Source organism: Periophthalmus magnuspinnatus, chromosome 2, assembly GCF_009829125.3.
Source record: "Periophthalmus magnuspinnatus isolate fPerMag1 chromosome 2, fPerMag1.2.pri, whole genome shotgun sequence".
Taxonomy (NCBI): domain Eukaryota; kingdom Metazoa; phylum Chordata; class Actinopteri; order Gobiiformes; family Gobiidae; genus Periophthalmus; species Periophthalmus magnuspinnatus.
In genome coordinates this window covers 17,916,711-17,944,650 of record NC_047127.1, presented here as the reverse complement: position 1 = coordinate 17,944,650, position 27,940 = coordinate 17,916,711, and the positions used below count along the sequence as shown (strand labels likewise).

Genomic DNA, 27,940 nt, shown 5'->3' with positions numbered 1-27,940 from the left:
AAACCATTGCAATGAACAACAGAATTTCTCATACTAAAGTCAAACTAAATTTTAAAATGGTCACATTTACTGGCCAAATGTTAAGTGAAAGCATGTATTTATTCCTAGATTCATTCATCCCTCGAGTTGTATTCTGACTGCACCAAATGTAGACATTTATACAACAGGGTAGGTTATAATATTAACCCTATGCTACCAGCTTTGCACACGTGATCATATCAAAACCATTATCACCTCTTATATAATTATGCAGGTAAAACAATATTACAACCATCGTCCCAAAGCATCATAAATGTTTAGTGCGTGTCTCAAGGTTATCGCCTCTCTGCTTCCTTGTGACGGGGCGTATTATTAGAAGTGATACCAGTATCTACATGACAACCACAATACGTGACCTATCAGCAAGGTTAATTACAACACGGTAATTACGCAGTCCACACAGGTGAGCAACAGCCAGCTAAAACAGCGCAATACACGCACTTACTATTCTCCTTTTGAATTTAGCTCGTGCATAATAAAAACCTAAAATCCATTCATTTAAGTGCTTTTGCATGGCATTTCGACCTTGTATAAGTGGTTTGAAATGTGTAAAATCAATGCAAGCTTGTTAGGTCAATTATAAATGAGAAATCGTGCAGTTTTAGTATTGTAAGTTAGCTACTGCGGTAAAAAGCTAAAAGCGTGTCCCGGGAAAGAAGCAGGGTGCAGACAAACATGACGTAATGGGTGCTCTTATATTTTCACTTGTTTTAAAGAGTGAATGCAGTGATTTTAGATGCGAGTCTGCGCGCAGTGTCCACTTTACCCCGTCTGTTAGTACGCTATCTACGCATATTTTTCGCTTCATTACCTACAGGCCATTTTATAGACACTTAAAATGGGATAAATGTGTTGAAAATGCAAAATGCTAGCAGTGCGAGGCTAGGCTAAGCTACTACCTGGGTGCTTACGTGATGTCCAGCTTGTCACATCCAGCTGGAGTCCTCCGAACCAAGCGCAGAATCCCAGATCTCTTCCCCGGGATTGCGGTCGCTTTTCGGGAGTCGGGGATAGCCAGCAAGCACGCCCCGCTCGGTCCTCCTCCGTCCGACAACCACGCCAGTTTATCCTAAAAGGAGAAATGTCGCAAATCCTGGTTAGAAGTGAACTTTTAACCTAGATTTTTGAGAATAAACCGGGCTATCAATGCCTAGAGCTAGATCGCTAACTACTTTTAAGGCTCGGTAGAAGCAACAAGCGATTTTGACAGTTCGAGGGATTGTTGACTAAAGATTCGCAACAGGGGTTTTGTCAACAATAGTAACATGCAAAATTGCACTTAAATCCAGATTTGATACATTTCGCAAGTTTAATTTAGTATTTTTACGTATTATAATTGGTTTAATCTTGAGATTTGAACAGTTTGAGTTGAATTTGTAAGTTTAATTGATAAAACACTGCAGTTGTCCCCTATTTTGGCAGTGGTACGGTCCGATAGAACCTAGGGTAAAGGGAGGGGGAGTTGTTGCCGTGGAAACAGCAGTAATTGGGGAAGATGGAGCCGTTGATTTACGAAGCCGTCTGCCTCCGTCTGTCCACCTTTCTGTCAAAAATAAGATTAAATTAAAAAATGACATGTTTAATATTTGTTTATTAACTTCATATATAATCACCAAGTGATCACATTTTAGTTTGACACGCGTAGGCCGTAATTTTCAAGCTGTTTCAGGCAAAGGAATCAAAAAGCAAAGTATGGTGTAGACTAGGTAGGTGATGGGGGAGATGGATCATTGGTCTAATTAATATGATATTAAAAAGGCACAATAATAGGGTAAAACAAGAAAGTTGATGACAAGTGGAGGTGTTGCCTTTATTTTAATGACAACATTTAGCTTTTTTTTTGCTTGCTTCTTTGTTGTTATTGTTGTTGTTTGTTTGTTTGTTTGTTTGTTTGTTTGTTTGTTTGTTATAATTTTTCCTTCCAAGACCTTGCTCACCTGCTATGGGAAATGGCCAATTATAAGTATGAATGGACTAGTATACACAATATATTATAATTTGTTTAACATTATATAACATTATAACATAATAATTAGGCCAATATTTGAGGAATTGTTTAAATACTAATATAGACAAGTAGGCTATAGAATAATAGTCTTTTAACAAATTCTGCTGTCAGACTACTAAACTAGCCTACTAAGAAGGGTCAAATAAAATAATAATAAGCCTATATGTCGGATATTATGTGAAACTTTAAATCACAAACAATATTTTGTTGTCCCTATTGTGCAATGTATAAATTACAGTCAGAATGTATTATGACTATATGTAGATTTTGGTTTTGGTCCATAGATGGTTTATTATGGTATAGGGTGCAAACAATATCAAAAATCTGATGCTAATGATACTAAAATTTGTATCAAAAGGTCAAATTCATTTGAGCAGGTATCTATACTAAAAAAGTCCATTCATAGGACAGAAATGAACCTTTCCTGAATAGCTTTAGAATGATGTTGAGAAGTATCAGAACATGTATAATACACTATGGAATGTACCTGGACCACTGAGGGATTACACAGATATAAGGACACACGGGAATAGAAAGCATTTTATATTTGCATTGTGATTTTGAAATTGGTATTTAGTATCAAATCTATTCCTTAGTACCAAAATCAAGTTTGAAAGTTTAGTTTTGTGCAAACACTATTATGCTATAGCTATAACAGTAGTATAATCAGTTAGAGACTTGTTGTAAAGAGATTTTCTGTTGACATCCTCACACAGTATTTAGAGCACTTCCCTACTATTTACCTTCTAATTGGACACATCTGTTTTGGCTTAGCAGCTGCTGACACACAGAGCCCTGTTGTTAGCATTAGCATCCCATCAACAACCATGCAGTCACAAATGTCCAAAAATGTTCCTGAATATCTAAGAAACGAGGGACAGTTTCTCCTTGTTTAAAAAGAGTGACTGCTGCCTACACCATGTGCAAATACAATGGACATACAGCCAATAAAGAAAGCTCTGTGCAGCAAAGGATTATGGGTATGAAGGGGATGCAGTTGGCCAAGACACTGGTCTATTCTATTAGATTTTGTCCACTTTACTGGATGTTTTATAATGCAGTTTTTTACTATGAGGGTATGTTACACATTCAAAGTTCCTTATGAACCGTTTGTGTTGAATATTTAACAAGTTTCGGCGATGAGCCATATAATGAAACAATTAACAATCTGTAATTCTTAAAGAAGGTTCTATTTAAAGTAGCCTAGTTGATAAAAAGGACTGGAAAACATTTATCTGGGTTAGTCCTAGTTTAGTTTGGGTTTAGTCATGGTTCAGCCCTGGTTCAGATCTGGTTTAGTCTCAATGTAGTCCCTACTTTTGTCCTGGTTTAGTCCTTGCTCAGGTCTGGTTTAGTCCTGGTTTAGTCCTATTTCAGATCTGGTTTAGTCCTGGTTTGTTCCTGGTTCAGATCTGATTTAGTCCTGGCTCAGATCTGGTTTAGTCCTGGTTCATATCTGGTTTAGTCCTGGCGCAGATCTGGTTTAGTCCTGGTTTAGCCCCGGTTCAGATTTGGTTTAGTCCTGGTCCATATCTTACAGTAGTTTTCCAGTGCTCTCTATACAGCTCTATAGTGCTCTCTAAAACTCCATAATACTGATGATTGTCCATGTGTTTTCATGCTTTAGCAGAAGAGAATACTCAGAGATGATATGATTTATGGTGCCATATGACTCCAGTGCAGTCAGCAGAAAATCGCATATTAAAATGGCTTCCCCTTTGGATCTTATTTAGCTTGCAGAGTGAATCTGAAAATATGATTAATGATGCCTGTATAGTCTTGTCTTTGTGCTTGGGAAAAAATATATTATTCAAAGTAAAATTTGTAGTTTTAAAGTTTGTTTCTAAACACAATTTATACTTTTTATGAGTATTTTGGAAAAAAAATCTGAAAAGAAGTCAGTAAACTGCAGCAGATAAAAGCAGCTGTTGTAGTAGCAATTAGCAACGTCAGAAAACACTAGTAGTAATAGTAGTAGTAGAAGTAGTGGTAATAGTTGTAGTAGAATAGTATAATGAAAGCGTTTGTCACAGTCGTAGTTTGTAGTAGTATTGATAGCAGTAGTGGCAGCGGCTGTAGTAGTATTATTAGTTATCTATAGTAAGAGTTACAGGAGAACTGTATAGTAAATATAGTTGCAGCTGCATTAGTTGTAGTAATAGTAGTAGTAACAATAGTAGTAGAAGCTAGTAGAAGTAATAATGTCAGCAAAAGTGGCAGTAGTAGTAATATTAATTGTAATCACAGCAGTGGTAGTAGTAATAGCAATTGTGGCAGTACTATACAATAGTCGAAGTAGTAGTATAGTAGTAATCTGTAGCAGCAGTAGTTGAACAGTACAGTAAAAGTAGTTGCAGCAGCAGTAACAGTAGTAACTGCAGTAGTGGTAGTAGCAACAGCAGTAGCAAGCATTAGTTGTGGCCTCAGCTCTGGTCCCTTAAGGCCTATAGTCCCTGTTATGACAGATACAGCCATCATATTATTACAGTGATGTAATCAAGTGATGCACACTTCATCAGACAAATGGCTCTGTCTCTCACCTCCAGTACGGCGTGGTGCTATTTACCTTAAAAGCTTTTATAATTAAATGTCCAAAGCATTTTCCACAGATCAGGAGCCTAAACCCACAACCTCCTCAATGAGAGGAGGAGACAAGATGAGCCCCAGCATTGGCTCGTTAGTTCAGCTGATGATCTACAATGTGAAAAGAAAAACTGCACTAAACAACTGCTTTTGGACAGATTTTATAGTTTATACTACTACTGCTACTATTACTACCACCAGTACTAGTACTACTACAATTACTACTACTCAATATGAAAACCTTTTGATACTAAAAAGCTTAAGTTAACATATACTTATTGATCCCATAAATGTGTCCTCTGTATCATTCAGTGTCTCTGGGTTAAGCCAGTATTTGACCCATCCTTCAGTGTCTCTGAGTTAAACCTGGAGCATTGGACCAGATCTGAGTCAGGATCCTGTATACTTCCTACTTTCTGTATTTTTGTACTTTTCTTCTAAATTTTTTTCACACAAATTGCCATTTAATTGAAGTAAAACTCTGATAAACATTTGCATAGGTACTATTCACCAAACCAAATCAGGATTACAAAAACATGAATTGACTTTAAAGTCTCTGCTTCTGTCTGCTCTCCAAACTGGTCCAATATTCTCACATTTTTAATCTATATCCATGGATCTTTTCCCCGAAACACTGTGGTCCAAAAACAATTGATCTGTTCCCACAAAGAGCTTCTAAATATACAGTAAAGTAGTGTGCATAATTCATGAGTTCAAACGGGGACAGCCATAATGGACAAAGCTCTACCTCTTAGCATTGACATTCACTTAGCCCATTAGCAATAGCATTAGAATGAGAATATTCAATAATGCATTAGGAATCACAAGGATGCCTAATTGTGGCTAACTTTGTAAAAATCAGCACTATAATTTTGTAGGCTGGATAAAGCAAAAGAAAAATACAATCAGAACAGGACCTGTTATGGATCAAACCTGGACGACTGAGGGATTACACAGCTAGACTGGATAAAAGCAAATAGAGAATCTTATTTTCACATTTAGTACTATTATTATTATTATTATTAGTAGTAGTAGTAGTAGTAGTAGTAGTAGTAGTAGTAGTAGTAGTAGTAGTAGTAGTAGTAGTAGTAGTGGTAGTTGTAGTAGTAGTGGTAGTAGTGGTAGTAATAGTTGTTGTTCTTGTTGTTGTTCTCTTCTCTGTACTTACTTATCAGTAACATCAAAACAGTGGACTACATTATAGCAGCAGAAAGTGCCATTAGAAACAGTAAGCTTATAGAGAAAGAAGTTGGAGATCTTAGACTGAAAGTAAGAGTTGCTGAGCAACACCAAACCTCCTCCCTCCAATATAACATCAGAGGAAAGGAAGGCTCTCACTGCTCTAGAGAAGAACCAACTACAGCATCAACCCATGAATTACTGAGACTTATGGGTACAAGAAGATCATAGACTACTTACGGAAGCTGGATCCACAGACAGGAAGTACCCCTCAGACCCATTGTATGTAGTAGAGACTCCATCATATAAAATGTGGCCAAACATCGGAGGACCATCTTTGCTCCTCTGGTTGGCAGCACCATATTGAAAACATAGCAGAATTTGATCGCAAAGTCAAGCATCTCCAATTTTGATCGAGATGAGACAATTATTTCATTTAATGTGACCTAATTTTCACTTGTATCCTCACATCGGTAGCGGTGAAGGCACCAAGGAGGAGACTACTACAAGGTACTGAGCCAAAAGAGAGAACTAAACTGTCACCAGACCAACCAACTCTGCAAAAAGGCTGGAAATGTGTTTAAATACCATATATTTTCAGTTCAGAGGAAACCTCTACAGGCAAATCCACAACTGTGCCGTCGGCTCACTGGTCTCTCCTATTATGGCTGACTTATACATGGAACAATTTGAGCAGAATGCATTGGCCTCGTGTTCAGGCACTCCACCCATGCATTGGTATCGCTACACGGATGACAACTGGACTAAAATCAAAACTTACCGTACCCTGCAACACAGAGCTCAAGTGGTGTCTACAAGCAAAGAGGAAAACGTGAAGGAGGAACAATATGTGGAGAAAGACCTCTCTGACTCTGGATATCCAAATGGGCGTTCAACAGATCTAAGAGAGCTAAAAAAAACAGGACAACAAGAAATCTGAACCTAAAAGGAAATGAGTAACTATTCCTTACACAGCTGATGTGTCTGAAAAACCTCTGAAAATTTTCCGACAGTTTAAGATTCATGTCTTTTTCAAACCTACAAACACCTTATGACAGAAACTGGTTCACCCAAACGACAAAACCCCGAGTCACAAACAAAGTAATGTGGTCTACTCCATTCAGTGTAGTGAAGAGTGCAGTGAGCGTTACACTGGAGAAACTAAACAGCCACTGCATAAGAGAATGTGCCAACATCACAGAGAGCAGCTCAGGACCCCAGTCTGCTGTCAATCTCCATTTAAAAGACACTAACCACTCCTTTGAATATAGTGAAGTTCAGATATTAGCCAGAGAAAATAAATAGTTTAAGAGGAGAGTTAAAGAACATATTTGTGTCAGGAAAGACAATCCTTCCTTGAACAGAAATGGGGGCCTTAGACATCACCTCTCTCCCATATATAACTTCATCCTCAGACCCAAGGCAGATAAAAGGAAACAAAGAGAACAATAGAGCTAGCCAGTAGGCCCATAAGAGAGAATGATTGTGCTAAGTAGGCCTCAGGCACAGTGCACTTAAGTGTAGCTCAATAGACCTAGCCTACAAACAGAAACGGTAAACAATACGTGTTTACAGTTTCAGTTTAGTTAGCTCCAACCATCAGATAGACATAAGACAGTTTCCACCAGCAATCTGATCAGAATTGAAGAAGTGGCTTGGATGAGCAGCGAAACATCTTCACTCCTACAGCTTTTTGTCCAGTGGACGGATTTAACTTTGGCTTTTACTGTTGGAGGATATGTCAAAAGATTATGATGAGTGATTTTGTCAATCCCAGGTCCTGACGTGACCTATTTTTGATGTTAAGTTTCATTTGTCTATGGTGACATTTTACTGGGTCCCCATTGATGAGCCGTCATTCATCATTTTTTTCAATACCACTTAAAGGTCTATACATTATTGTTTACTGCTTGATTTTTGTGATTTTCCTCAATTGTACAAATACAACAAGGCTCTCACACATACAAGCTTAAACCCCTATAAAAATACTTTTACTTTTCAGTTCTGTTCAAGTAGAAAATACAGATACCTTCTCTCAAATGTAGTGAAGTCAAAGGAAAAAGTTTTTAAAATATACTCTGATAAACTGCTCCTGTACTTCCACCACAATTACATGAGTGTCTTACAATAGAGAAATATGAGAAAATTGTGTATGACATTTTAAATAATCATATAAAAAAGGAAAAAAAATCTATCTCCATTCAAACCTTTATTCTAACCACAGTACTTCTCATATTATGACTGCATTTCACAAAGCGTCCTTGAAAGCAGCGATGTATAGTCTTGTATAGTAGTTTACTATAGCCGTTTCCATGGAGATTAGTGCGGTACATTTATATATGGAACTGAGTGGGAGGATGGTTCGAGAGGAGATACAAATGTGAATACTTAGCACTTATACTGTACAATGTGGGTTTGACATTAAATAGTAATGAGTCTTAGATTTAGATTGTAGTGTCAGATATAGTCAAGAATTTTACTCAGAGAAGTACACTACTTTACTTCAAAATAATACTAATTATATGGGGAAACTACTCAAGTAAGAGTAATTGTGTGTAAGAAATGAATTAAGTGGTCCATGCTAGTCTATGTGTCTTATAAAAGAGACAGCTCAACATCATTCTAAAGATTTTCAGGAAAGGTTCATTTATGTCCTGTCAATGGGACTTTTGTAGTATTGATACCTGCGAAAAAATGAGTATCTAGTTTCGATACTAGTTTTAGGATTGATTAGTGTCTGATTTTTGATAATTTTGACAATCCTTCTTGCTTGAAGTAAACACTGAAAAATGAATTAAATCAGGCATTTTCAAAGGATACACCACAACAATGACAAGTTTTACCATTTCTCACTCACAATGGCAAGAGTAAACTAAAACGGCTATTATGTGAAAAGGTTCAAATAAAAGAAAGATAACGCTGACGCTTCTGCCCTCAGGAAGTATGTAGACAGCCCCATCTACTGGACATATGATGTAGAGCAGCAAGAAATTCGTAAAAGTAATTAAAACATACATGTATACTGATAATATATTTTGTAAAAGTAACAATAAATACATTTCTCTCACCTTTGGTCATAAGCTTTGGGTACTGACTGAATGGTGGTGAATATAAGATGAGATAAGATAAATGAGCTTCCTCTACAGCAGGGGTGTCCAAACTATGGCCAGCAGCCCTTAGACCTTCAGTTGAACTGGCCCAATTGATCATAACCAGTACTTTTTACTGCAAATTTGAGTAATCCTACCAATATAACCTAAATAACATCGCACTGCATTGCCATGCAGACCCAATATTAATATTTCAAGCTTTATTTAAAGTATGTTAAATGCACCCATCTCAATTATCCACTGTATTGACCACTGGTCTATGGCCCCTCGTCTTGAATATTTTTCAAGATATGGCCCTCAGTGAATAGAGTTTGGGCACCCCTGCTCTACTGGGTGGCTGAGCGCTCCCAGTCACACTGGAGGAGCTCAGAGTAGAGCCACTGCCACTGAGGAGGGGTTGATGTGGTTCGGGCATCTGTTCCAGATGCCTTCGGGCATACAGGGGTTCCGGGCATATCCCAGCGGAAACAGGGCCCGGGCAAGACCCAGGACACGCTCGCGGAACTATGTCTCTCAACTGGACTGGGAACACCTTGGAGTCCTAGAGAAGCTGGAGGAAGTGTCTGGGGTGTGGAGAAATCTGGGAGTGTCTGCTTAGACTGCTGCCCCTGTAACCCGGGCGCCGGATAAGCGGAAGAAAATGGACGGATGGAAATAAATGAATTCTCCTCACTCTATGCAGCTATGCCTCTCTGACTTTGGTTGATGCGTTGTTGTTACTTCTAATTCAGTAAAGAAAAAAAGAAAAAAGATGTATTAATATCTAAATGTTATTTATAATTACTGCAGTGATGTGGTGGTTCTTCTGGTTGTTTATTTTCTGGACACAAGGGCTACTGTAGGCCGTAACCCACTCCAAAACAAGCAGCAGCAGCAGTTTCAACTCACCAGAGCCAGTCTCCAAAATCAGGAACTGACCAATAGAACCTTCACATCCACTTGTCGGCAAAATGCCACATACAAAAGCAGTTACATTAACAACTACAATATTGTCGTTATATATAATGTCGGATGTCTAAGAGTATTCAATTCCACACACAATTCCACACACACACACACACACACACACACACACACACACCCCCACACACACACACACACACACACCCCACACACACACACAAGGTGGCGCCAGAACACAACAAATGATTTGAATGGTACAGTATCTCGGTATACGGCACGGTATAACTTATGCAGTATTTTAGGAGACAAATAAAAGCCTGACCTTGATGAGGAAGTGCACTTTTGGATGAAAAATCACCATTGCAGAATCACTATTGTTACACACGTGACAAAGAAGACTGTAGCTGAAGTGTAACAGTGTGACTTTATTTCTGTGAACACAACAAAACACAGTTTGTGTTGAGTAATGGCTTCTTTGTGTTGCTGTACACAGCTTATGACTGAACTGAGCTTCTTCTGCGTAAGGCCAAGAAGTCAGTCTGCTTACTCTGCGCCATTACTGACATCTACTGTTGTAATAGGGTATTACAAATACAAGCAATTTCACAAATAAAAGAAAAAATATAGAAATTATTATAAAATGAAAAATTGTCGGGGTGTCTCTTTTTATACTAGATATGTCCAGGGCGCCACACTATAGCAGTTGTTTCTTAAGGCTGAACAAGATAACTGATTTAACCAAAAGTCAGAAAATCAACAATGAAACAGGCATTGGTCAATAACAGACAAGCAAATTAGTCAACAGAAAACAAGCAAATGGATAACAGTCCCAGAGCGCCCCTTGTCCTTAGACCCTCCTTTTTGGCAAGAACAAAAAAATAAGAAATAAATAAATAAAAAAACGTGGGAAAAAGAGAAATGTCTAGGAGATCCACAGTGAGATCCACTCCCATGGACGGACAGCTGCAGATGTGTCCAGAACTAATGCACATCCATTTGCTGACAGGTCATAACATCTCCATGGAGACAAGTAACCATTCAAAAAGTTACAGAATGCATTTTTAAAATGTAGTAGTTTGTCAATAGGAGTCACCTCCATTTCCATATGATAGTCATGATAGTCAAGCTAATAGAACTCTTAATGTATTTATGACTTATATCTTAGTCTTTTTTTTGCATCTATCTCTCTCTCTCTCTCTCTCTCTCTCTCTCTCTCTCTCCCTCTCTCTCTCTCTCTCTCTCTCTCTCTCTCTCTCTATATATATATATATATATATATATATATATATATATATATATATACACACACACACACACACACGCATATATATAAACTAAACAAAATGGAGGTCATGATAGTTTTAGTTATACAAGATGGAATGGAGAGAAGAGGGTCAGACAAGGATGGATGTAGAGGAAAGGGTCAAAGGAGACGAGAATGCAGAGGAGAGGGTCAGATGGAGCAGAGGAGAGGGTCAGATGGGACAGAGAATGCAGAGGAGAGGGTCAGATGGAGTAGAGGATGCAGAGGAGAGAGTCAGAGGAGCAGATGATGCGGAGGATCCAGAGGAGCAGAGGAGCAGAGGATACAGAGGAGAAGGTCAGTGGAGCAGAGGAGAGGGTCAGTGGAGCAGAGGATGCAGAGGAGAGGGTCAAAGGAGAAGAGGATGCAGAGGAAAGGGTTAGATGGAGCAGAGGATGCAGAGGAAAGGGTCAGATGGAGCAGAGGATGCAGAGGAGAGGGTTAGTGGAGCAGAGGATGCGGAGGAGAGGGTCAGTGGAGCAGAGGATGCGGAGGAGAGGGTCAGGGGAGCAGAGGAGCAGAGGAGAGGGTCAGAGGAGCAGAGAATGCATTTTTTATGTTTTATATCTTACATCCTTATCTTTTTATCCCTTCTTTCACACCTGGGGTCTATCAAACCCTTTAAAATCAAATCTTCAAATGAAACCAAAATCCAATGTGATATTCTGGACCTATTGAGCACCGTCTCCTTTGGGTGCAGGAGGATTTAAAGTCTTTTGTTGTGGATCTGCTCCTGGTGCGTTCAAAGAAGGTTGCAGTGTGGGACATCTGGGCTTCTCTCAAAAACATTTATTGTATTTATTTCTTTGGGGTTTTGTTTGGGTTTTTGGGGCTGGACAGGTTCAAGGTTGGAACATGTTGGCACAGCTGAGGAGGACACAGGAAAGGCAAAGGATTGGAGGAATCAAACAGTTACTCCAAAAAGAAAAGTGTATTTTTATATATCCAAAATGCTTAAAGGAGCACTGTGTAACTTTCCTGGTGTTTGTCTCCATGTTATTGCTTTGACTTCCCTCACCCCAGACATGTCCTCCAGCTCCTCTGGTGGGACCCAAAAGTGTTCCCAGGCCAGCTGAGAGAATTAGTTCCTCCAGCCTGTCCTGGGTCTTCCCCAGGGCCTCCTCCCGGTGGGACATGCCCAGAATAGGGGGCATCATGAACAGATGCCCGAGCTACCTTCGCTGGCTCCTCTCGAGGTGGAGGAGCAGCAGCTCTAGTGTGACTGAGCTCCTCGCCCTGTCTCTAAGGGAGTACCCAGCCGCCCTGTGAGTTAGGGTTAGCTAGCTTGCCTCCTCTCTCCAATGACAACGCCAAAGAAACGGAGAGTCCAGCCCCTCTCAATGAGTTGGGTTTCAGAGCCCAAGCTGTGCGTGGAGGTGAGGCTGACTATATCTAATCGGCAACGCTCAACTTTCCATGACATATACACTTTTGGAAAGTAGCTGAAGAATGTAACAAAATACATTTTATTTTAAATTTTTTCATGCAGGTATTCAGTATTTTATAACTAAATACATTTTCAAAGTATTCATCTCATCACTAAATATATTTTTAATGATAACTCAATTTGGGTCTATGTAAAGTCAGCAAACACAGTATAATATACACTAACACATTACACAGAGAAACAATGGTCTGTCATTACAAACTGCCCACAGGTTTCAGAATGATAACAAATTAGGACTGTTGCCATGGGGATTAAAAGTGCACCAGATTGTTATTGTTTTAAAAATGTGAAAAACAGAACTACTTCATTTTAAACAGTTTGCAGTGGTGCAAAGTTATTTCTCACTTACCTTCTATACTCTGAGCATCCTAATTATTCACCATGAAGTGCTTATAAGTGTGTCACACAAAGCCCTTATAAGATCAGAGTTTTGCCTTCACTGTAACTCTAACATCAACTAGCAGGCTAACAGACACTTTTTTATCTTTATAATTAGATGCAGACAGTACACAATGGGCTTATTTTGACCTCAAGAGCTGCTTATACAATATATCTGCATAGTGGCAAGAGACATTTTGCTCAAACAAAGGGACCCTTTACGATTTGAAACAAAATATATATTTTGTTAAACTAAAAAAGCTGCTCATAACAACAATATACAATGGAACATATAGACCATGGCTGACAATGGAGACATCACAATGGAACCTCCTATTTGAGGATACAGGGGCCCTTGGAGTCAGGGGCCAAAGCCGGGGGTGCTGTGTCCCTCCTGTTATACTCCTTTGGGGCATCCCATTGTGAGGGGTAAGCAAATACAGGGTCAAAGGTCCCCACACAGACTCAGTGGCTTCCTTCCTGGGTTTGATTGACAGGTGTCTATGTCCAAACGGGATGGGGGTGACATATTTATATAGACAGGACAAAGAGGGGAAGGGGCAAGCAGAGGTACTTTGACATGGATGTAGAGAAGGAATCAAAGTAGTATTAGTGGTAGTAGTAATAGTAGTAGTAGTAATAGTATAGTTATTCCAAATTGTCAAGAAATTTATGGAGAAATAATATTTGAACATTAAAGGAGCTGTATGTAAGATTTTGATTTTAAGTTTCATAAACCTGACCTTTCTGTGTCCCCAGATATGAGGTAAACATGTTCAAATCAAATATAAGTTTTACTGATAACAATTGTAAAGCTGATTTATTCTTAATGACAAAAACATTGGTCGTTTATGTTTTAATTTGGTGTTTTGGTTCAAGACAAATATCCAATCAGAAAGCAGAATGAGTCATATATGACTTTCTCATTTGGGTTGCCAGTTCCAATGTTGAAATCCAGTTGGTTTAAACCTGCAATGCCTCGCTCTGATCTGAATGGTCACTTCCTAAACCCCAGCACCTGCAGCCATCATGAATGAGTGCTAGTACAGTCTCTGCAGCTCAGTGAATTAATTGTGGAGATTCTTTCACATGAGGCCTGTCCATATACTGAGAATGTGACACACATGTATGTCTCTATCTGCAGTTTAACACCTAGAGTCTGAACCCCACCAGTTCCATATGAACATTCACCGAACCCTTCTGTATTGAAAAATAAAATATAATTTTTTTTCAAATGATTAACATCACTGTGTTCAAAGAATAAAACAAATACAATGCATGAACTCACAACAAATTACATACATACCTTTTCACAAAGACATGACCTTTTTTAATACTACCACACTGAAATGATTTTATTTTTTAACCTTATGTATTCCAATAATTAACTTATTGTATTTATGCTATTTATTCTTTTTTACATTTTAACACACAGCCATCACCTAATTTCCATCAGGCTAGAATAATAATGAATATTTACTGCAAATCAGTGTGACTTCTGCTGTTGCCTTTTGAGAGACCAGTTCAGAAATGCATGGCTTCACCTTGGCAAGTGCCACTCATGTCATTTTCACAGCAAAGTCTGTTCCTTTTATTTGTTTTTATGTCGTTTTATGTTTTTATGCCATTCGAACGGGTCGGGCGGATACTTCGATAGGCACAGCAAAGGGTGCATTTGTCGAATTGGGATATGTCTGCAAATTATATGAGACCTCCGCCGAACCCCTGAGACTGACTCACCAAACCCCTGGGGTTCGATCGAACCCAGGTTAAGAACCACTGGTCTAGACACACAGGGTCAGTTGATCGTCGTATATTTTTAAAACTGTGAGAGGCAGACTACATAGTTCTAGTGAACTTACCATACCAATTTAACAAACCATATGTTGAAGAGAGGAGAAAGAAGGATAAATGAGAAAAGGAATGAGAGAAGAGAGAGAAACTAATTTCCTCATTAACGGCTCTCATCAGTTCATTAAGGAGTTAATTACAAGATCTTCAGGGCTCAGCAGTTTGCTGGTGGAATGAGACAGTTACTCTTGTCTTTAACATGAACTGTGTGGTCCTCCGTGGTTTTATTGCTGCATGGAGATGTTATTGTTTTGCCTGAAAAATTCCACAAGATATTAAACAAATATATTTTGCATTTAACGAATTAGGTGTTTTCAATTATTAAAAAATACTTGGAGAAACACGTATTCTTGGGCTCGCCTCTCCACAGACCTCACCTTTAACCTGGCTTAGTGAAGTGACCTGCTTATGTCCATGGATATTAATGCTTAAAAAGTATCTTTTTTTTTGTTGTTGTTTTTTGAGTGTGTGTTTGTTTGTTTTTCAAATAACTATTTATTTTACTATTTGCTAAATCAAGCAAAATGAAATATTATAACTGTTTTGTAATTATTATGGTTACCTTACTCTTGCCTGGTAAGTCCAGGCTGATATCTCTGTGTATTTTTATACAGAGGAATATCAGTCTGGTCCCCTCTCTCTCTGTTTTGCCTCAAGCCAGAACCAAACATGATCGGCCAATCAGGTGTGTTTATTTCAGTGACACATGTGAAACGAAGGAGCTCATTTGTCACCATCATTTACAAACTAAATCTAATTTATCTTACCTCAGGTAAACAGAGTTTAGGGTTTTCACTCATTGATTCTGTAGAATCTGTTCTGTTTTTCAGTCCCCTGTCATATTTGTCCTTTCTTTTTTCCTCTTAAGTATCCATATTTGTTTTGATACAGACAGATTGAACAGTGACCAGACTCACATCTGCATGTGTTCTGGAACACACACAAACCTTACTCTGTTTTTGTGGCATTTTACTAATTCTCGTTTCATCATGAACATGGAACAAAACAGGAAGTGATGATCAAATGAAAATAGACAACCTTTTGCTGAATATAATGAAACCTTGCAATAAAATAATATATATATAAATAAATATATAAATATCTCTGATTAGCTATCACCTTCATGCTAGAAGTATGCCTCGCATTAGCTCCTCTCTGCAGCCGTTGTACAGATGGATATATGTAATTAAACAGCTCATTAAAACGGGACCTGTGTTTGTCATTTGTGAAGAGGAGAGTCTCATAATACACTGAAAAAAGTGAAACAATGCTGTTGCCCATTCAATACGTCTTTTGCCATTAGCTTAATTAAAGAAAATGTAATTGGCCTGTACAATTTAAACAGTAGATTTAATCTTGGGTTTGAATTTATTTCATTTTTTTTAAGTACAAGTTAAGTAATAATAATAATAATAATAATAATAATAATAATAATAATAATAATAATAATCAACGTCATCATCATCATCAATAGTAATTTACAATAATTAATTTATCCAATGAACATTTGTTCATTGACCATGTCTTGTGCATGTGCTGTGCCAAGTCAACCCTCCAACACAGGGGGCAGCGTTGGCAACAACCTCACTTCCATGTGCTCTGGCCTCTGGATCATCCGCGAATCAGTTCCAGCAACCTGACCATGGATCTATTTAAATAACTGGATAGGGTCCTGCTGCTTAGAGCTGTCTCGAGTTGGACTAGTGGCCCCTCATTGGTACTACAATGGAAAAATCCCTCCTACCCAGAAAGGATTTTCTCATAGAGCACAATGTAATCACAAACTGCTCGTGTTTGGCACAGACAGACAGGGGCTGACAGGAGCTGACAGGGAATGACAGGGACTGACTGGGGCTGAAAGGGTACCTACAGCTTTCACAAAGGTCCAGTCTTGTGGCGATTTTCACCTATTTTCCGATCTTAATCTTTTTCTCAGCTCAAAATCTGTCTGTTGTCTTTTTAATCATTAGCTTCGGCTACACTCTATGTCCGCTCTAGCTAAGCTCAAGCACTGATTGGTTAGAGCGGTCACATGGTAAGACATGAACAAGCATGTGAGCGATGTGAATTAGCCCAACTGTCATGAGTCACAGGTTTAGAACATGGTTCAGAAGCTCCTGGAAGTTCAAACATTAGCATTTATAATTTATTTATTATTCCCTTGTCTTCTTCGGAGCTGCTCTGCTCGCTTTCGTCACACAAAGTCTCATTGGGGTAGCTCATTGGGGTGCCCATGAGTTCATGGGCAGGACCGGATGCTCCTAGCCACTAAAGGCTAAACGTGCAACATGCGCCATTGAGCACGGCCCATTGTCTTCAATGGACGGTCATGTTTAGGCCCTGGGGCTTGAATGTGACCTAGCCTTCTTAATCTTCTCTGCGCTGAAAGGTAATTTAAATAATACATTTAGACTTGTCTTAGTAACTGTGTCCTGATTGTATGCACAGAGGCATACAAGCTCAATTTGAAACTACAGGAATTCTAGAAATGTTGGGATGTTGGGAGAACCAAGTGCATTCTATGGTAGAATTTGCTGTGTAACTCTCAGATTGTAGTGTTGAACTGGTTCATGGTTAATCTTTCTGTAATTACAGGGCCTATCCATATGAAACAAAAACTGTCTCAAAGTTTAAAAGCAAACAAGTAAATCTGTTTTATATATAGTTATAGAGGCCCCTGCCCACCATCTGAAATTATTACATACAATTCTAGTCCTTGAATGCAACTTATTGCAGATTCTTTGGATTCATTTTGAGACTGACCATATACTTTGTGCTAATCTACTCATATTTTGCAGGTACAGTAAGATTATAATGTGGTGGAGGACCATGGCAGTCTTAATACCCACAGATGTGAAAATCATATTGGAAGAGGAAGAGGTCATGACTGATCTGTATTCAGTGGTTCAAGGTTTGGTCATGTTTGGGCTCTTATATACACACCTGGAACCTGAACAAATGTGAATGCACATTCAAGTTTGTTCAGATGGTTCTCATGGGACTGGAGGAAAAAACAAAATGAGGACCAAATGTCACAAGCTCAATGTCAATGCTCAATTGCTGTGTTGTGATTTCAGGCTTGTACACTTACCTGTACTGAGGCTGAAGTGTGTATAGCTGAATTTTTTACGTCATTCCTTCATTTGGTGGGATAATACCTGGTGTAAATGCAAATTATAGTTTTACAACAGTCACAAAGCAATTTTGCAAAGGAAAGTTGTAAAATTACAGGAAGTAGAGTGCTAAAGCATTTGATGATATCACACTAATCATATCAATATCAATACTACTCCACTGTGTTTTTTAAACTCAATATACCTATTAATAGAATTCATTTGACCATTTTATCCCTGGATTTTCAAGTTACACCTATGGTTTTAGCCTCTTTGAAATTACTTCATGCCTTGAGGCACAAGCAGATATCAGAGAATTTTCAACTGTACAAAAGGTAAAACAACTGTACAAAGGTAAAACAAAAATATTCAAATATAAAAGCAACAGCCTAAGGTTATTCTAGAATTACTGAAGAGTAAAGCAGTTCAGTAGAGGCTAAAAAAGCTGTTAACCTTTTAATGACATCATCAGGTGAAATGAGCATTTTTAGCTTTGGGGGATGCAGACAGCCTAATATCTAAATGTGTTGAATGTGAATATGGTTAAAACCTCAGTTTTGTGTAATACAGGATTTAAGAAAAAACAGTGAACATATAACTTTATTCATCATGTTGTTATGAACCATCCAAAGGAGTTTGGAAAAATGCATACTTCTGTATGTGGACCAGTTTGCTCAGCTTGTGACCTCAGTCCTTCTGCTCTATTTAAAATAGCTGTAATCACAGCTTGTTTTGATGAATTTATAGCTTGAATTCCAAGCAACTAATAAATATAATTATTACAAATAGTCAAATTACTGTTGTTACTGCTGTTGTTTTTGGGTAAGCCTTTTTGAGTACATCTGTAAAGAGGTGCTTGTACTTGCGGAGTATATTCTAGCATGTAACTGTAATCACCATATTTTCCATGCTACAAGTTGCACCTTTTTCGTAGTTTGCCCAGGTATGCGACTTATATGTGAAATTATTAAAATATATAATTTCACATCTTCGTTATTGTGACACTGACAACTGCGCGAGGACACTCTAAGGCTTGTACCAGTATCTCCTAGTTCTGTACCATTGAACATTTTAAATTTCCACATTGCGATAATTTAGGCATCTGAGAAAGACTGAACAAAAATCCCCCCTAAAATGGTAGCTCAGCTGAGTCTCATGACAGCCACGCAGAAGAGGAAATGGTGCATCACTTACCTACGGAGCAGCCAGAGTTCTTCAGAAGCCACACCGAGGATGAAGAATTCAATGGATTTAGTGATTTGGAGTAAGATCCAGAGTAAGATCCAGAGTGTTAGCTTGTTTTTTATGCTTTAGGTATCTGATTAACTGTTAATATCTTAAGTTAACATACAAGGACACATATTCAGTTTCTGTCTATGCCTCATGTAGCTGAATACATATAAATGTGTTACGTTAGCATGCTGTACTGCTATTTAGCCTGTTGTTCTCTATTTTATTGTTATTATTATAACTTGCCTTTAAAGATAAAATGTCCTTTCTTGATCTTGGATTTTGTAAATAAATTTCCCCAAAAAATGCAACTTATAGTCCAGTTTTTTCTTCATTATTATGCATTTTTGACTGGTGTGACTTATAGTTCAGAAAATAGGGTTAATTCGTAAATTTGGTTGTGATTTTAAGTCCTGGCCATCCCTGTCCACTGTTGTCCCACTTGTCTTAGCTCTTTTCTGTACCTACAAACACAGTGCACGGCCTACTCTGATTGGACAGAGCTCAGAGGTTATGCAAATTGTGGCTAATAGATGCAGACAGCATGCAGCTGATTTTTTTTTACCTCCAGAGTTGCTTATACAATAAAGCTGTACTGGGGCAAGACACATTTTGCTCAGATATATGGGGAAACGGACATAACAGTGAAATCCTCAATTCACATTATGTAATATTTGACTATTACTCTAGAATGTGACCATGTGTTTGAGTGGGACTGGGGCTCGGCCTACAGCTCCCCTGTTTCACAGCACCAGCTCTGTGGACATGTGTGCAGTCTGACATGGGCAACACCCAGAGAGCTCACACTAAGTCTGGCTCGGGGAGGACACTCTTTTCGCTCTCAGCTCTCAGTTGAAGGACTTTTTTCATACAGTGTGTTCGCAGAACATTATACAGCTGTGAATCACTATCGAATGTCAGACTTAATGCGCCAGAAACTGCTCAGCCTATTCAGAATGCCTCGGCACTGGGATAGGCCTGAGATGCTGAAACTGCATTGTATTCTTAAAAGAGACATGTAAAATCTACTTTTTAGAGCTTTTAACCATGCTATAGTTGTTTTCCTTCATATTTACCCTCTCAAATATGTATTTAGAGTGATTAAGGATCACCGGACACTAAAGATTACTTAAACATGCAAGATGTCATTTCTCCAATCTACTCTTGTTTTTATTGCTACCAGTATAGTTTTATTTTCAGTGATACATGTAGGATTCAGCAGTGACTCTCATTATTTTCCCTCCTCAGAGTGCACGTGCTCATGTGATGTGCTCAAGAACATGCTTCAAACAACAGCTTCACCTCTAGCCTGAATAAAATGAGTTGCAGACATCACTGGTTAGGTTGCTCCCTAACAATGATTCTCAATGGGTGGGCTGGGGACCAGAAGTGGGTTACAGGACAGTTTAAGTGGACTTTTGCCAAAAATAACTGCTGTTAAATGTATAACGCTCACACACATATACACACACAGAGAAATTAGATATTATTTCTGGGTTTATTTCAGGCTAAAGTTATCAATGAATGTACTCAAAGAATATGATATTTTATATTTCCACTTGTAAAGAAACCCCTAGTGCTGGTGTATGTCTGCATCTGTAGATACTCCAAACAACTTAAAATCAAGAATGAAACAGGGTTTGGTTCAAAATAAATGTTTCTGAGAATAGAAGAGGGAGCTTTTACATTGGATCACATGAATGTTTTAACTAAAAATGAAACACTTTAAGGTTCTTCTGATCTCCTGTCACTCTAACAACCTGTCCTGCGGGAAACTTGTTTGTGTGTGTAGTGTTAATAAATCCATGCTGCAGTGTCATGCAGTACATTGTTCAAATATGGCAGAATGACTACAGCATTTAGTCATCCATCACAAACGTCTTGGCAGGTGTATTATCAGTGGAACCTGTGGACATTAGACACAGTATCATAACTTTACAGTGAATCACATGGATGTTCTACAGATAAAATAAATAGCCTTTACAGTGAAAAAACAAAGTTGAAATCTGCAACAATGTGTCTCATTAGACAGTTTGTGAATTATATTTGAGTTTTACTATCTTATAACAGTATAGTTTTAGCTCGGCAGCAGCAACAATGTAACAGATGAGTTGTAGCAGGAGAGTAAGCGTGACTGTCATACGTAATTACGCTTTCTTTTCCCTTTGCCATGCAGTCCAACCACGACATCTTACAGCAAAACATACACCAAACGGCATCCAGCCATTATCGACGTGGGTAGAAGTAGCAACTTATGTGGGTTATGCAAAGGGAGAAGGGAGCAAACACTTAACTTTGGCAAAGGAAAAGTCAAGTGCAAGTTAAGTTTTCATTTTATACCTGGCACTTTTTATCACAGTAGTGATTTTATTTTATTAATCCACGCTTTTATTTTAGCATTTAAATTCTTGGCACTCTATTGCCTGTGGTTTTATCACACCCCAGAAAATTGTAAAATTGTGATGTGATATATATATATATATATGGCAGTATAGGAATTCTCATACTAAAATGGTACCACAAATCACAAGTTCAAATATCACAATTGACAAAACCTGCAAACTCAAAGGGTTAGGGGCAAGTGATGTTGATGAACAGTACACAGTTCACATGTTCCATTTTTGCTCTTTCTTACTTTATTTGTAAAAAATATTCTTGTTGGTCTCTATGCACAAAGCTTTGCTGCTAAACCCCAGCAGTCATCTCTAAAGAAGCTAAATCATTTTGGCTTACTTTTAAATCCTGTGGATAACTTCACTTTAAGCAATATGGAAAAGTGCCCTTTTTGTCCCTTTTCAAAGTATTGTAACAGACAGATTTGACCAGGAAATACTTCAAAAATATATCTTTAATGTAGTGTTTTTAAACATATACATGGTACAGATGGGATTTGTGCATTTTGGAGAAAGTAAGGGCCCCTGATAGCAATAGGAGAATAAGGAATAGTACAACTCCAACTCCACACAGCATAGCCAAAGACTCAGACAGGGCTAAAAATATATGAAAAAATATATCAGTGATGGAATTTTGGAAATATTAAAAGCAGAAACAAAACAAACTTACAAACTTCAGTGATGACAGGTGTCAAGTCTAACATCTCATCAGGCATCATTTTAAAAGTGACTGGGCCCAGAACAGTGGCTTCTTCCCATTGTAGAGCTATAAAAACATTATGTACATTATGCCTATATATATATACAATGTTCTATGTTTTGCAAATTTTCTAGCCATTTAATCTTAAAACATTATAATTAAACTTTTCTTACCAGTTCTCCTCTCTGTGGCTTCTCTTCTTCCTTTTTCCTTCACAGCTGCTTTCACAACACGCACACACTTTATTATCTCCATCTGAAGCCACCCACCTGAAAAGTATATAAAAATTTACATAGCTGTATAGGGATTTATTTCACAATTTCAAGTTTATAAATATAGTTTTACCTGTTGGCCTCATTTAAGAAGGAGCATACTTTGTGCTCAGAGTCAATAGGGATAGATGTAGAAGTGGCTTTGAGTTTGCAGGAGATGTACACCTGAAATGAAATGGATCATCTGTTTTTGTGCAGTAAAGCCTTATACTCCTGCCGTTTATTACAAACTCATCTGAAGCTGGGAATTATTCATTTCAGTTTATCATTTCAGTGTGCAATTATGTGATTCTCTTCAGTGACAGACCAGACCATGTATTTTAACAGAAAGGCTATGGCTAATATAGTCATTAGAGGCTGTGCTTTTCAACAAGTTTGATAGATTGTGTATCGTCATCATAATAGTGTAGTAGTAGTAATAATAGTAGTCATAATAACAGAAGTAGTAACAACAGTAATAATAACAGTAGCAGTAGTAGTAGTAGTCATAATAATATTAGTAGGAGTAGTCATAATAACAGTAGTAGTAGCAGTAGGAGCAGTACTTACAGAGTTACCGAGCTGTTGTCTGAACCTGAATGTCTGTAATATAAAGTGTAGTTTGTCGTCTTGGATTCTCTGCAGAAAAAAAGACTTTGCTCTGGTCAGTTTAGAATCCATAAAACATCTGGAAATATCAGAGAGAGGAAAGGAATCTTGTTTAAACTAAACCAAGTCAAAACAAGAATCACAACAGAATTAACCCAAGGTGAAGCCAGACTAAAAGACTAAAAGATAAAAAAGACAAAGGACTAAACCAGGACCAAACATGTATAAACCCTGGACTCAAACCAAGACTAAACTCTATTTAAAATTTGATTTAACCTACCCAGACAGGCAGGACTCAACCAGGAGTAAAACCAGGACTAAAAACCCATACCCACAGACCTGAACTAAGTCAAGAGCAAGTCAAGAGCAAATCAAGACAAACCAAGACTAAGCCAAGACCAAATCGGGGCTAAACCAGAACTAAATCAGGCCTACACAAGAATCACACCAGGGCTACAAAGGGATTACAACAAGGCTAAGGCCAGGACTAAACCAAGACTAAGGCCAGGACTAAACCAAGACTAAGGCCAGGACTAAACCAAGACTAAGGCCAGGACTAAACCAAGACTAAGGCCAGGACTAAACCAAGACTAAGGCCAGGACTAAACCAAGACTAAGGCCAGGACTAAACCAAGACTAAGGCCAGGACTAAACCAAGACTAAGGCCAGGACTAGGCCAGGACTAGGCCAGGACTAAGGCCAGGACTAGGCCAGGACTGGACCAGGATCAGTTCTAGACAAACCCTGGCCAAAATAAGGTAAGGTACACTTCAAAGGGCTATCAACACAGTCTATACCAGCACTAAACCAGAACAAAACCTGGACTAAACCTGGACTAAACCCTGGTCTACATTTCCACCATTTTCTCACCCATGGTTGTTTACAAATTCATATCTTGGTTCAGAATTTGGACTTGGTTTTGTAGTCGCCACACACTGATCCACAAACACTCGGAGCGGCACATGACTTCCCTGTATCACTGACACTTCAATGTGCATGACATCATTCACAAAGAAGACACTAGAGGGCCTCTGCGAGCTCCAGTCCTCTGAAATAAAAATATAAAATGGAAAAGTTGATTTGAGAAGAGACAGATTGGATTAAACTGCTGCCTGTGGCTCAGAATGAGAGCAGACAATTACATAAAAGGTAAATAGATAGTACATTATATTTTGGATAATGCACTTTGAATGAGGGATAAATGGTTTTTATGGCTGTGATTAGGAAAAACTCATCATTTAAAATGACATGCAAAGTTTGGATAGGTCTTGGAGCAAAATGAAACTAGAACTAACCAAGAAATGATACAAATAAAAGCAGAAATCATATTAAAGGAACTGTATGCAAGCTTATGATTTAAAGCCACAGTATGGAACTCTCCAGAAACCTGACTCTTCTTTGACCTCCAGCTTGTTTCCCTAGAAATGTTGTTCCTATAGCTATAATATTCCACAACATGGCACAACATATCCATTTCCATAGATAATGTTCAGAAGTATGGTTTTAACTTTCTATTTCCATAGAATCATGCAGATGCCACCTCCAGAAAGTTACCTTTAAAATTTCATAATTTCAATTTCATAGACCTCTGTTTCCCCAGATACAAGGCGAACATGTTCAAATATAGCTTTTGATGATAACATTTGGTGTTTTGGTTCAAGACAAGTATCCAATCAGAAAGCAGAATGACCCTCACATGACTCACTTGTTTGGGTTGCCAGTTTCAGTGCTGAAATCCAGTTGGTTTAAACCAATCATGAATCAGTGCTAGTGCAGCCTCTGCAGCTCAGTGAGTGAATTCTGGATGTTATGTAAAGTGTTCTTACCAGTCATGAGTCTCATTGAGAATTGGAACTGCTGGTCTGAGGACACATGGAAGTCCACAGGAAACCAGGTGGGTCTGATGTTTTCACTGCTTATGACCTGCCTCCTGGAACAAAGACAACATGAGACTATTAGACTAATGGATCACAAACGCACACAAGCGCACACAGTATTTAGAATATGTCACAATTTGATGTTTTGTATGTAGACATTCATGCGGCATTCATACTTTACTTCTTGATGTTATGTTTTCAAAATACGTCCACTACATGCTGCCTGCATCCAATTACAAGGAAGTGCATATTAGCATGCACCTTTGTACAGCAAACGTTTAACCATAAATAACATGGGTTTACCTGGGATAGTGGCATTCAATTAGGACCTCAGCAGGGCTAGTCTTCAGAATAAATGTATTTCTAATGGGAGAGGGTTTGTACAATAGTGAAAAACTGTACACCAGGGCGTCTTCAGACAGCTGAGGAACAAAGATCAGATTAATTTTACGTAGATAAGGTTTAAATAACGGGACAGTGTAAGTAAATACCATCACAGTGCTGCCACAGCTTTGCAATGCAGATTTAAAATGTAAATGTTTGTCCCTCACAGTCACTAGAGGGCAGTCTCCCAGTGTGAGGTCAGGAGGGTGGATCAGCTGACCATTTCCTGTAGAAAATAAAATAACTTAAAATAAATTAAAATGGAGGTATGCAAAGTGTTTTGTTTTGGGGTTTTTTTGTTTTGTTTTATGAATTAAGCCTTTTTAACTAAAAGGTGCATACCTTTTTTGGTGGATGGTTGGTCACCTGCTTGTCTCCATGGAGAGGTCATTGCGTTGCCCGGAATGTTTTACAATATAGTATTAAAATATCTATCCAGTCAAGCAGGTAGTGCCATGTCAACTTACAGGTTAGATCTGTGGAGAGGCGAGCCCACTCACAGTAAGAATGCATGTTTTTTCCATTTTTGAGCAAAAAAATTACTTCTAACTGAATAAATACTGCGGAACATTCCAAGTAAGTGATAACATCTCCATGGAGACTAGAAGAGTCATGTATGTGCACTTTTAAATTAATAACTGTAATTCTTATTCAAATTTATTTTACATTTATTTACCTAAAAGTTGAGTTTGACATCTATCGTGACCTCGTCCTCTCCACACGTCACCTTCACACTGTCAGCTGGAACAGGCTCTCGCTCTTCAGATTTTAACATCACCTAAAACAAAAATAAACACATCAGGTAAGTATTTACTATTTGAATTTATCAAAAAGCTACAGTTTCACTATGCTGACTTCTAAAAATTATTGGATGACATTACGATAAGAACCTGAACATTGCATGTCCAAAAAATAAGACACTGTTTGGTGTATTGTAATTTGAAGAGTCAGGTTTGGGTTTTTTTGTTTTTTTTCATTAAAAAGAGATAGAAGAAAATTAAGCTGTTTCATGTTCACCAAGCTTGTCACTATGGATTTCTTATTACTTCACCTCAAATGTTCCACAGTATGGCATTAGATGTGCATGGGAATCATGCACTTATTTCACTACAGTTGTTTATTTGCTGAAAAAATACCTTTAAATATATACAGTCTTACTGTGAGTGGACTCACCCCTCCAGAGATCTGACCTGTAACCTGGCCTGGCAGCAATATATTGTTCTTCATGTAATTTATACTGTGGAACTTTCTAAGCAACACAATATCATCTCCATGGAGACAAGCAGATAGCAAACCCTCCACCAGAAAAGTTTCACAGTGCAGCTTTGACATTAGCACAATGCAGACCACAGCAAATATGTGAAACTCCTGTTGAATACCTTGTGAAGACCTTTGTGCACTTGCAACTTTGGCAACTCAAACTTGTCCACTTCAATAATGCTCCATTCAGAATCTGTCTCCTCTCTGCTGGTGCCATTTTGATCCACAAACATCAAGCGTTTTGGTTGGACAAAACCTTCAAAATTCTTAGACTGATTTTGTGAATTTTCCAAAGATTCTTGCTGGAATTCTGGTGGTGTTGTAAGGGTTGTCTCTTCCTCCTTTTCTTCAAAGTCTTCCAAAATTTCATTAGTAAAATTATGTCCGAAAACATAGAAATTTTGCTTTGACAAGAGCAGCACAAAACCCAAATACAATACTGGATTTGAAGACAGCATTATCTAAAAAAAAAACAGCAATGCGTCTTTCAACTTTGGGAGCAGAGGTTTGAGGAGATAAGCTCCGCCTTCCTCTATAATGGCAGATGGGAGTCCAGCTTGTGGAAGCCATTTTGGATCATTTCTACAGGGAAGCAAGATTATTCAAAACATGAGTTTGAATAATTTAGGTAATATAATGTCCTCTTTGAGAGCTAAATGTGTGTCAGATGCCCTCCCTGTGTCTCCATGGGGTCTTATTCTGTGTAAAAGCTGCTGACCCTGTAGTTTAGACATTGAACTGAATGTTATATGAGTCTAGACAAAATCAAATGATCAGAATTACATTGAATCATTTATATAAAAAGTAATATCATATATAAAAAAATACAATAATAATACAGGTGTCAAACAAAGCAGTTAAAGGTGCACTATGTAACTTTCCTAACGGAGAGTCCACCACCTGCTTGTCTCCGTAGAGCTGTTATTGCTTTTCATGAAATGTTCACATGAAATGGACACAAGCAGGCAACGCTACCAGGCCAAGTTACAGGTCAGATCTGTGGAGTCTGATCACATGAAGCATGTTTTTAGCTGTTTAAACACCTGTAATTGGATAAATACAAATGGAATATGTTTAATGTACTGTGGAACATTCCAAGCAAAGTAATATCGCTAGAAAAGTTACATAGTGCTCTGTTAAGCAACGTTTCAATTTATGGGGGGACTGCCATCTGTTTGTCACCATAGAGATGTTATTGCTTTGCCTGGAAAGTTCCACAGTACGGCATTAAATTTATTTATCTCCATGGACACAAGTAGGTGACGCTACCAGTCCAAGTTACAGGTCAGATCTGCTGAGAAGCAAGCTCACTCACAATAAAA

The 27,940-nt window shown here is 38.2% G+C and overlaps 2 protein-coding genes across 4 annotated transcripts in view; both read right to left on the bottom strand.

Moving 5' to 3' along the window:
- Positions 1-1,219, bottom strand: part of LOC117382877 (muscleblind-like protein 2a) — an 87,850-nt gene extending 86,631 nt beyond the window's left edge. For 2 of the 3 annotated variants that reach the window (XM_033980119.2, XM_033980156.2), the window contains exon 1: positions 939-1,219. The gene's annotated coding sequence lies outside the window, so the exon portion shown is untranslated. The remainder of the gene's footprint in view (positions 1-938) is intronic. The other variant, XM_055227897.1, reaches the window with a different exon arrangement.
- Positions 947-27,152, bottom strand: LOC117381344 (zona pellucida sperm-binding protein 3-like). The gene is given in 12 exon segments (XM_033978299.2): positions 947-1,108; positions 6,591-6,596; positions 6,781-6,847; positions 22,411-22,506; positions 22,583-22,674; positions 23,059-23,176; positions 23,968-24,145; positions 24,924-25,027; positions 25,278-25,396; positions 25,466-25,602; positions 26,025-26,136; positions 26,738-27,152. Coding segments are annotated over 12 exon segments (1,530 nt in total). The 5' UTR covers positions 27,077-27,152.
- Positions 27,153-27,940: the final 788 nt, after the last annotated feature.